This window comes from Pelobates fuscus, chromosome 5 (genome assembly GCF_036172605.1).
Source record: "Pelobates fuscus isolate aPelFus1 chromosome 5, aPelFus1.pri, whole genome shotgun sequence".
Taxonomy (NCBI): domain Eukaryota; kingdom Metazoa; phylum Chordata; class Amphibia; order Anura; family Pelobatidae; genus Pelobates; species Pelobates fuscus.
In genome coordinates this window covers 312,734,016-312,746,104 of record NC_086321.1, presented here as the reverse complement: position 1 = coordinate 312,746,104, position 12,089 = coordinate 312,734,016, and the positions used below count along the sequence as shown (strand labels likewise).

General features: G+C 38.0%; 1 protein-coding gene across 1 annotated transcript in view; it reads left to right on the top strand.

Annotated features, from left to right (window-relative positions):
- Positions 1-12,089, top strand: part of PCSK4 (proprotein convertase subtilisin/kexin type 4) — a 244,198-nt gene that overhangs the window by 50,734 nt on the left and 181,375 nt on the right. The window contains exon 3 of the mRNA XM_063456574.1: positions 10,778-10,873. Coding sequence (XP_063312644.1) covers positions 10,778-10,873 — 96 coding nt within the window. The remainder of the gene's footprint in view (positions 1-10,777; positions 10,874-12,089) is intronic.

The following is a 12,089-nucleotide window of genomic DNA, read 5'->3' as shown; positions in this document are numbered from 1 at the left end:
AAGGCAGCTTTTCAAAAACACTCGCTGCAAGATAGGCGTCATCTGGAAGCTAGCATCATCACAAACCCCTTCATTAGTACTATTCCTCAACGCTGAAAAAGCTTTCGATCACGTAAAATGGCCCTATATGTTTGAACTTCTAAGCCCTCTGGGATTCCCACCTCCCTTCATTATGGCAATACAAGCCTTGTACACCAATGTTACCGCGCAAGTTAACATTGCAGATGCCCCCGCACGACCCGCTGTCCCCCTTGTTGTTCATCTTGACACTCGAACCCCTACTCCAGGTGATCCGTGAACATCCCCCTATACAAGGGAACCAACAGTTCCTGGTATCAACATATGCAGATAACCAACCCGGTAGCGTCCATGCAGGCCTTAATTCCCCTTCTGTCAGGATTACTAATTGATCCAGCACGTAGAATTGTGTCACACCTAGGACTAAAAGGTAACGTATTACCGGGCCTTAGAATGGCCGGACTTAATGCACCAAAGAATAGTCAGGATACTAGCTGAGGTCGGGAGTATAGAATGGGACACAACTATAAAGGAAAGCCAGAAGTCAGGGAGACCAGAATACAGGGAAGTCAAACGAAGCCAAAGTCAAATACCACTAGGGAAACCACGACAGGGCAATAAGGAAAAGTAAATTTGTGCTTAAATAAGTGCTTTATTTGTCTGGGCGAAAACGGACGTTGACCCCAAAACGCGCACATCTCCAGCGTGAAGTCACGTGCACGCTGACGTCATTAACGTGAGCGGACATGGGGGTATAATTTAGCGTGGATCTGCAGCGGCCGGCGTCCATTAACATGTTGCAAGAGTCACTTGTATGGCCGCTGGGCGCAAATACCGTAAGGTAAGGAGGGAATATGTTACACCCTCCTCACCTCTTTCGGGGCCATCTCAGGCTACAAAGTAAACATGAGTAAATCCAGTGCTCTCCCCATAACGCTGTTGGCGGCGGACATAGCACAAATCGAAGGTTCCTATCCTATTTAAACTTCATACACCTCTATTAAGTACCTCGGTACCAACCTCCCGGCTGATCCCACTCAACTGCATCAATTGAACTACACACCCATGATAAACACATTGATCTCTGACATGGAGAACTGGGCAGACAAACCTATATTCTGGATGGGCAGAAATTCACTCCATAAAGATGAACATTCTCCCTATTCTCAAACGTTTTGCAAGTAGATGTATAAACTTCTGTGTGGGGGTTAACCCCTTAATTTAAATCAATACTTAAGCGAACCAAGGCAGGAGTTTTTAGCAGGGTACAGTAGTTTGTCCCTTTTTATCAGGAGTCCTTAAAAAAAGTGTGTGGTAAAACGTTTATTAGTTACTGTAGAATGAAACAAAATATATTGAAACACCCAAATAGTAAATTATCACCTAGTGTAAATAAATGTGAATGACAAGCACCACTAAACATAAATTCTTATAAAACTGAGAGCTAATTGCTTTCTAGATAAAATATTTTCCAAATAGGGATAAAGATCAGAGGAGTATTGTCCTTATCTGATCAACCTTTAATCTCTAGGATACTGATATATCTAATGAGACAAAAAAAGAAAACAAAGGGGGAATACTCTACTAAGCTGTTACATCTTGTGACCTGCGTGACAATGAGGACGTCATCATAAAGCCAGCCGATAAGGGCGGCAATATTGTCATTATGAATAGGCAACACTACGTCCAGACTGCAGAGATACTTCATGATAGTCAAACATACAATTTGTTTACCATAGACCCTTCGTATAAACTCCAAACTGAGTAGAAGTCCCTTTTGGATAAAGCCTATGATCAAGGGGGTCATTACCAAAGACAAATATGTAAGTATCTATGTGAAAAATCTTACAATATCCACCTTCTACTGTCTCCCCAAGATCCACAAACAACATACTAATCTTACAGCTAGCAAGTAAATTAGGTGGACAGCGCTAAGAATTATTATAATAAAATCATACATACACAGGTAGCAGCAGATTTCGCAATTGTGTGTCTTACTCTTAAAAAAAGGGAAATAAAAGTACAATGATAGTGCAGTATGTTATGAATAATATGGTTATAAAGATATATTCCAAAGGGGCACTCACGTTTTCCAGAGCTTATAAAGCTCTATTTTAGGAGCCTGGACGGAACAATCCCCGTCTAAGGATTTCTTTTTGCTGGTATCAGATTCCCAAGGTAGTGCGATTCATCATATGAAAAAAATAAGGATGTATACCAATAGTACAGTACGTATGTAAAAGTAGGATAAGTAAATAATATTTGGCCTACTTACATTTGCTAGAGCAATGACCTGCTCTAGTGTATGGAGCTTTAGGTGGAACAATCCCCACCTAGGGATATATGTAGATCAGGAACAGCAGAGTGATGGTGAGAGTATAAGGAGCTCAAGAATGACTGGGTATTAAAACAGAATCTTTATTAATAAACAGAATAAATAAAACTATTTAAAAGTGAACTATATAGTAAAAAGAAGTATAAATAAAACCAGTCCTTTGTAGGCTTAAGGATTGCCTACAAAGGACTGGTTTTATTTATACTTCTTTTTACTATATAGTTCACTTTTAAATAGTTTTATTTATTCTGTTTATTAATAAAGATTCTGTTTTAATACCCAGTCATTCTTGAGCTCCTTATACTCTCACCATCACTCTGCTGTTCCTGATCTACATATATCCCTAGGTGGGGATTGTTCCACCTAAAGCTCCATACACTAGAGCAGGTCATTGCTCTAGCATATGTAAGTAGGCCAAATATTATTTACTTATCCTACTTTTACATACGTACTGTACTATTGGTATACATCCTTATTTTTTTCATATGATGAATCGCACTACCTTGGGAATCTGATACCAGCAAAAAGAAATCCTTAGACGGGGATTGTTCCGTCCAGGCTCCTAAAATAGAGCTTTATAAGCTCTGGAAAACGTGAGTGCCCCTTTGGAATATATCTTTATAACCATATTATTCATAACATACTGCACTATCATTGTACTTTTATTTCCCTTTTTTTAAGAGTAAGACACACAATTGCGAAATCTGCTGCTACCTGTGTATGTATGATTTTATTATAATAATTCTTAGCGCTGTCCACCTAATTTACTTGCTTGTTTTGTTCTATTGTTCACAAGGTAAAAGGAACTCCTTGTTGGTGAATAGCTGCTTTATTGGATAGAGAGCACTTATCACTTTTTTCACTATCTGTAATCTTACAGCTAGACCAATAGTGTCAGGATCTAACAACGTTACTAGCAGGGGGAGTCTATATGTCGACAGGCTCAAGAACTATCGCTTTCATTCAACAAGCTTCTGTAGTTAGCAATTTTGAAGTCTATCTATATCTAGACTACATTAGTAAGTAGCTTGGTCACTTGAGATTATTTCTATGAGACCGCACCATAAGGGAGATTGGTTGTCTATATTAGCCTTTATCTAGTTCTAGTTCTTACTCTAGATATCAACCTTGTAGTTGATTTACTTATCTCTAGTGCGTTCACGTAGGCTCAACTATGTCTGTTATTTCCTTTGTGATGGCTTCTCTAACATCTAACACAGTAAGTGGAAACATTGTCTAATACCTTTGTTACAACTATCCACTAGTCAATTGTGCTTATTTTATATTTAGGATTGCCTCACTCTTTGGGATACATTTACCCACCCTTTTCCTCAATATACCAGTGAGCGAGGCTTATATATATCATAGGTCTCCATTTGCTGGCTACCTTTTTATTATTACACAGCAGCCTGCTATACCCTGCTACCATTATTACCCTATTAGGATTGCAGAGCTCAATAGCTCCCCCTAAGGGATTATATGTTGTTATCTTGTGTATGTGTTACTTATGTTTCCTTTTATTATACTTTAATAAATTGTACTATTATATTCTTCTTACATACCTATAGGGACTTTTCTGTGTCTCTATAGGTATGTAGGCAGTCTCAGTCCATCTCAGTCTATTATTTTGCAATTTTGTAGGGTTAGCCCTTCAAGTTCCCTTAACACACTACTGGTTCCACTAAGGGACTTCCTTTACTTTTCTGCTTAGATGCATAAACTAGGCACATCATAGCAATCAGTTTTAGATGCCTAAAATTGGCACACCATGTCAATCTGTTTTAGATGCATACAATTGGCACATCATGTCAGCTTTCGATGCATATAATTGGCACCCCAGGGCAATCAGTTTTAGAGGCATACAATTGGCACACCATGGCAATCCGCTTTAGATGTATAAACTTGGCACATCATGGCAGATTTAAAGGCATCATTTTAGTATATCATGGCAGTTTTAGAGGCATAATTCTGGAATGATATGGTAGTTTTAGCGGCACAATTTTGGCATGTCATGGCAGTTTAGACAGAAACTTGGCACATCATGCAATCGGTTTTAGAGTCATACAACTGGTTATTCACAGACTCAGCCAGAATCAGAAGCACTGTGTCCCCCTCTTTCATTCAGGCATCTCATGTTGAGTATTCCAGTGGTAGATCCCCATCTGTCAGAGAACTCCAACAATGCTATGCCAGCTAGGGTTCTACCATTTGCCCACATTTGCAGGGTTGCATTTGTTAACCATGTTTAAATGTTTGAATGTAAACATATTTTTGTATGAAGTATATGTGTGGCTAAGTTTGTATGTACCGTTGCTATTGGAATGTAGTTGTGTACTTGTGTGTAGTGGTGGTGTTTGAATGAACTGGTGTTTGTATATAATTTAGTGTTTTAATACAGGGGTGTGTTTGTTTGTTCGCTTTTCCATTGTCTCGCGATTATCAGTTTAGTAGCCAGAAATATCTGAGTCACCAAAGATTTATTATAAAAAGACAAGTTATCTAAATTAAGATCACATGAAGCTATCTCGGGCTGTGCTGGTATTATTGTCTCAGTTAGATATGTAATCACACCAAATACCCTAGACCAGGTCTTCCCAAACTTTTATGGGCCAAGACACACTTTTGAAAACGGAAATTGTTTCAGACCCACTCACTTTTAATGCATATTTGAAAAATGAAAAAACTTGGTGCATCATGGCAGGTTTAGATGCATAAACTAGGCATATCATGGCAATCCGTTTTAGAAGCATAAAATTGGCACACCGTGGCAATCTGCTTTTGATGCGTAAACTAGGCACATCTTAGCAATCTGTTTTAGATGCATAAAATTGGCACATCATAGCAATTCGTTTTAGATGCATACAATTGGCACACCTGGGCAATCCGCTTTAGATGCATACAATTGGCACACCATTGCAATCTGCCTTAGATTCATACAATTGGCACACTATGGCAATCCGCTTTAGATGCATACAATTGGCACACCATTGCAATCCGTTTTTAGATGCATACAATTGGCACATCATATCCGCTTTAGATGCATACAGTTGGCAAACCATGGCAATCTGCTTTAGATGGATAAAATTGTCACACTATGGCAGTCCACTTTAGATATATAAACTAGGCACATCATGGCAGATTTAAAGGCATGATTGTGGGATATGGCTGTTTTAGAGGTATACTTTTGCATGTCATGGCAGTTTTAGAGGCATAATTCTGGGCTATCATGGTAGTTTTAGAGACATCATTTTGTCATGTCATGGCAGTTTAGAGGCATCATTTTGTCATGTCATGGCAGTTTAGAGGCAGAAACTTGGCACATCATGACAATCAGTTTTAGAGGCATACAACTGGTTACTCACAGACTCGGGTATTATCAGAAGCACTGTGCCCCCCTCTTTCATCCAGGCATCTCATGTTGAGTATCCCAGTGGTAGATCCCCATCTGTCAGAGAACTCCAACAATGCTATGCCAGCAGGAGATCTACCATTTGCCCACTGTTGCAGGATTGTATTTGCGAGCAGTGTGTAAACGTTTGAATGTAAGCATGTTTTTGTATGTAGTATATGTGTGGGTGAATTTGTATGTATTGTTGCCATTGGAATGTAATGATGTACTTGTGTGTAGTGTTTGTGTCTGAATGCCGGGGTGTTTGTATGTAGTGATGGATTTTTAATACAGGTGTGCTTTGTGTGTAGTGGTGGCGTTTGAATGAATGGGTGTTTGTATATAATTTTATTGTTTTAATACAGGGGGGTGTTTTACATTTGACTGCAGTGCGTGTGCAGTGGATGCAGTGTGTGTGTATATTGTGTATATAAAAATATACATGTAAACAAAGTGTGTTGGAATGTAAGCATGTTTTTGTATGTAGTATGAATGCAGGTGTGCATTTGTGTGTAGTGTATACACTGAAACACATACACACACTAACACACATGAAAATATACACACACAAATACACACACTGACACAGATACACACTGACACACAGACATACACACACTGACACAAATACACACACGCACTGACACAAAAAGAAACACAGATGCACATAGGCAGGAGCGACTGTGTGAGGGAGGTGAGGGTGACCGTGTGGTGGACATAAGATACATTTATCCTGTATTTGATTTTTCCTTCTAAATAGAATCCATTCCTTGATCATTTGTTTTACTATTATTGATTTACATTCTTTCGGAATATTCTTTAATTCTGTCTGTCTGTAGCACAAAATTAACTCTGTTATCAACATGACTTAATTCTTGCTCTATATTATGCCATTCTTTGTTTTTAAGAATTATAACTTTTAGTGGTATCATTCTAAAATTGAATAACCACTTCGGTAGTGTATAAGATTTGATTATATTCAGCTTTCCCATCCAGGAGATAAATAGATCCTTCCATTCATTCAAATGATGGATTAAATCCTTAATTGTAGAACTACCTTTAGCATCAATAACTTGAAGTAATTGTTTTGCATGACTTTATTAGGAATTTTGGCCCACTCTTCTTTACGACATTGCTTCAGTTCATTAACCCCTTAAGGACACATGACATGTCTGACATGTCATGATTCCATTTTATTCCAGAAGTTTGGTCCTTAAGGGGTTAAGGTTTGCTGACATGTATTCATGCACAGCTCTATTAAGGTCCTGCCACAGCATTTCAATCAGGTTGAGGTCTGAACTTTGACTGGGCCATAGCAACACCTTTTATTTTATTTTTTGCCATTCTGTTGTATTTTGGTGGTGTGCTTGGGATCATTGTTGGTGGTGTGCTTGGGATCATTTTGGCAAAGCTCGTGCTGTCAGACAGATGGCCTCACATTTGACTCTAGAATACTTTAATCTACAGAGGAGTTCATTGTCGAGTCAATGACTGCGGTGTTCCCATGTCCTGTGATTTTAAAAAAAGAAGCCCAAATTATCACCTCTCCACTTGACAGTTAATATGAGGTGTTTGTGCTGATATGCTGTGTTTGACTTTGGCCAAATGTGGCATTGTGCATTATGGCCTAACATCTCCACTTTGGTCTCATCTGTCCAATGGACATTGTTCCAAAAGTCTTGTGGTTTGTTTAGATGCAACTTTGCCAACCAAGGCTGTGCTGCCATGTTCTTTTTTACAGAAAAGAGGCTTTCTCCTGGAAAACAAACCATACTTGTTCTGTCTTTTTATAATTGTACTGTCATGTACTTTAGTCTTTAACATGCTAACTAAGGCCTGTAGAGTCTGATGTAACTCTTGGGTGTTTTACAATTTGTCTGAGCATTGCACGGTCTGAACCTGTGGTGAATTTGCTGGGATGTCCGTTTTTTCTTTTTCTTTCAAGAGTATTATATTTTGTGACTTATTTGGTTTAATACCGGTGTTTCACGAGATTTTGTAAGTTTCTCTAGATATCACTGGGATATTTCTTCACAGAGAACTACAAAGTCCTCTGAGTGCACTTTCCTTTAGAGATATATTGAAGGCATAAAGTTTACACCGAGACCAGCATGAGACGGTAGAATGGGTGCGAGGCTCACGTTGGATAGAGATGCAATGATACCTTTTTTATTGCACTAACAAAATACTTAAAAGAGTTTTCATCTATTCCTCAGGTCTGAAGCAATAATGATAGCGTTAAACAAAACACTTAAAACAACTGATGGTTGTTAGAGAAGGGGGGGGGGGGGGGGGGGCGGATGATTACCTGGCTGTAATACATAGCAGAAGACATGCCTGAGAGTGAAAAGTACAGATTGGTTGAGAATAGACAGAACAAATAATAAATAAATAGAGGAGTCAATAAGCTAATTAAAAACAAACAAACAGCAGAGCAGGACATACAAATATACAGCTGCATATATGTATGTGTGTATGTGTGTATGTGTGTGTGTGTGTGTGTGTATATATATATATATATATATATATATATATATATATATATATATATATATATATATATATATATATATAGAGATAGATAGATATATCTCAAATATAGGTAAAGCGGGAGTATTGAAAAAAAATATATAGGACTTTAAGATGTGTGTTTATAGGTTCAGGCATCCGACAAGGCTGGCGCATAACCTCCGCTTACCAGCGGTGAAGAGAGGGCTGCGGAGGTCAAAGCGAATGTATGCCTGCAACCTACCATTCACTGTACCCTGCCACAGTGTCCCTGCACAGTGCTCTGAAAGAGGCAAACGCTGCAAGAACTATCCGCGCTGTGGAATGGTTACCGCACTGCTAAGCTGAATGTGGACATCATGGTGGATCTGAAGTGCTGCTCCTGTGGTTTGTCAATGCTGGCGTCATGAATCCCCTCCACGAAATGCTGGACTCTAGAATCCCTATGCTTTTTGCTGAGTGGTCCTATATACAGCACGCAAGATCTCCAAGGCTATGCTATCTTAGGTTTCAAATACATGTAATAGGCTGTTATATAGGCCTAGAGGTTTTGATTTTGATTTTACACCCCAACATTGATTTAGGAAGTCCCCAGACTTTTCACCATAATAGGGGTTACTTCGCTATAACTTTATCAAGCTGATACATTGATCTAACACAGAGGCAACCATTAATTGACTCTCACATACTACCTCAGAGTGGAGCTCTTTGGGCATTTTAATGCTGTGGCTAACTACTGCCAATCCTTTTTTCTTAGTATTCAGTGATTTTTATGATTTGTTAAATCACTATTGCACTTTGAACATACAGACATTTAGTGGATATTCACCTTTTTTTCTTTCTAAACCTATCTCCTATTCCTGGTTGCTTCAATAGCGTCGTTCTTTGCTATTTTATCCATATTTCTTTAACATTGGGTGGGGACTTCACACATCTTACCAGTTATAGTGGGAGATTTGGTTTATCTATTGAATTTTATATTTTGCTCATTGCATTTTATTTGTCTTATTCTCTGTATTGCACTTTATCTGCATATCCTATTTATTCTGTCTCCTCTCCCTACCATGTGTCTCACAGGAAGGTATTATATTGCTGTACCATCCAGGTTTTCACTAGCTCTACATGTATTCTTAAATTGCTATGTGTGTCAAACAAATCACCAACATTTTTTTACATTTGGCAAAGATTGGTGGTAAAATGGTTGCATGAAAAGAGTCTAAATACCCCAAGTATAATACCTTAAGTTAACTTCTTTTAAAAAATATATACATGGGAAGGGTTATTCAGGGATTCCTGACAGATATCAGTGAGATTAACTTTTGTTAATATTTGGGAAAAAAAAGGTTTGGAAATAGCAAAGTGCTACTTGTACTTATTGCCCTAAAACTTGCAACAACAAAAAAAGCTAAGAACATGTTAACATTGGGTATTTCTAAACTCAGGACAAAACTTAGAAACTATTTAGCACTGGTGTTTTTGGCAGTTGTAGATGCATAACAGATTTTGGGGGTCAAAGATAGAAAAAGTGTGTTTTTTTTCTCTACATATTTTATAATTGTTTTTATAGTAAATTATATGATATGATGAAAATAATGGTGTCTTTAGAAAGACCATTTAATGGCGAGAAATCTGTGTATAACATGTGTGAGTACAGTAAATGAGTAAGAGGAAAAAACAGCCCTGGTCTTTAACGGTAAGAAAATTGAAAAACGGTCTGGTCAGTAAGGGGTTAATAACTCTGTTATAATGCCTTAATTGAGTATCTATATTAGTACCGGTGGTATTACTTCTTGAAAGTAACTATCTACAGTTCTATATTCTAGCATGTTTGTTTCTCCCTCAGTCTTTCTGATAGAATTGTGCTCCTGATGTTTTTTTTTTCTTCCATTTATTATAAACAGTGATCTTGACACTGCTCCAATCTAAATTTTTATGGTCACATAAACTCTTATGCAATGTCTCTGCACGCTTCTTTGTTCTAATGTGCACTGCAAAAATAACAACTTATTTTTTTGTGTGTGTTTGTATAATGTTTTGGTATTGTCGGAAAGCTAGCCTCTACATTAAGTCCACTACAATTGCAGATGGGCACGAATATGATCTCTTAATGTTGTATGTTTTGTTATTATGCCTGGCTGTGTTATTGCCACATATTGGTTGGCACAGTTTGCAGAGTGATTTGTTGCATTGTACAGTGCTATTCTATATGAACTACTGTTCTGGGGTCAATTTGCTGTGGGCAAAGAAAAGGAAGACAAAACTAAAATCCCGCTGGTAGTTAACTACAACCCAACTCTAGAAGGAGTACATAATGATGTACAGCCGTTAAACTCAGAAGACCCCACACTCAAAAAAAATATGTTGTGAGCCCCCATACTAGCATTCAATTAACCACCTAACCTGAGACAGTTTGGTCCACTGAATATTGACCACAGAACAGGAAATGATTAAAATGTTTCCTCATCTTTATTTGAGTTATTGAAGTTGTTTTAATTTCATTGAATTAATAACCTTTTGTCTCGTTTCAGGTTCCTTGGTTTGAGCAGCAGACGCTAAAGAGAAGAGATAAAAGGCAGATTATTGTGTTACCCACAGACCCATTGTTCTACAAACAGTGGTACTTGGTATGAAATAAGTATGCTTACACGTACCAGATGTGACTTGGTTACAAAATAATTTGTTTGACGTTCAGGATATAAAACTGCTCCAGAGAGCAGTGTTTTCCCCTTTGGTACATAACGTAGGACACCAATATCTGTTTTTTTTTTAATAGTATATAAAAGTAGAAGACTTCAGTCACATATAAAGAGGTTCAGTTCTCATTGGCTTCCCTGTAAGCGAATCAAAATAATTGGAAACAGTTTCTGACAATACAATAACTGATCAATTATTGTCATTGGATATGGACACATTGGTTTTGAGGGGCACTGAGTAGGTAAACGCTTTACAAAAGTAGTTAAAACATTACTATTTCTTCAATTAAAGTGGTGCAATAAAGTAGGCACTGTAACTGCTTCATCTATTTGACATGGTTATAATGTCTGAAGTTCCCTGGTGCTGCCCTTCCATTCAGTGTTAAAAACATTTTTAATTGGAGTCCCCAACAGTCCATCACCTTTGTTGTGCTTGGACTGATGAATAAGCATTAGCCTGCGCAACAATGCATAGCTATGATTGGCTGAGTGTGTCAGCTGTCTGCTTTTAGCCGATCACAGTGCCCATTGCTGGTGTAAATTGCTATTATTATTATTATTTTATTATTTATATAGCACCATCAGATTCCGTAGCGCTGTGACATGTCATGATTCCCTTTTATTCCAGAGGTTTGGTCCTTAAGGGGTTAAGGACACATAACATGTGTGATATGTCATGATTCCCTTTTATTCCAGAAGTTTGGTCCTTAAGGGGTTAAAGGGTATTTTTACCATACAATCAGCATTTCTGACCCCTACTCGTCAACAGCAAAATTGTCTTCACATGTCATATACAATTTACCAGCCAATATAAATTACACATAAGATTGTTTTAAACATAACCATAAACCATAAATTAAATTCCAGCACAAGCTCAACTTCAGGTTTAAGTCACAATAATTTACATTTCACATCAAGACCAACAGTGGCTCTATCAACACTGCCACCTACAGGTCTGTCAAGTACATTGACAATTTTCATGGGGTTTTACAAACACCAAAACACTGACACCTATAGGTCAATAGACAAACAACATTTCACATACCAATCAGTATCCAACTAACTGCCACCTATAGGGCACTCGGCAGATCTCCAGTGCACTTGCATTTTGCAACACCATGTTCACTGACCCCTACCATTCAATAAG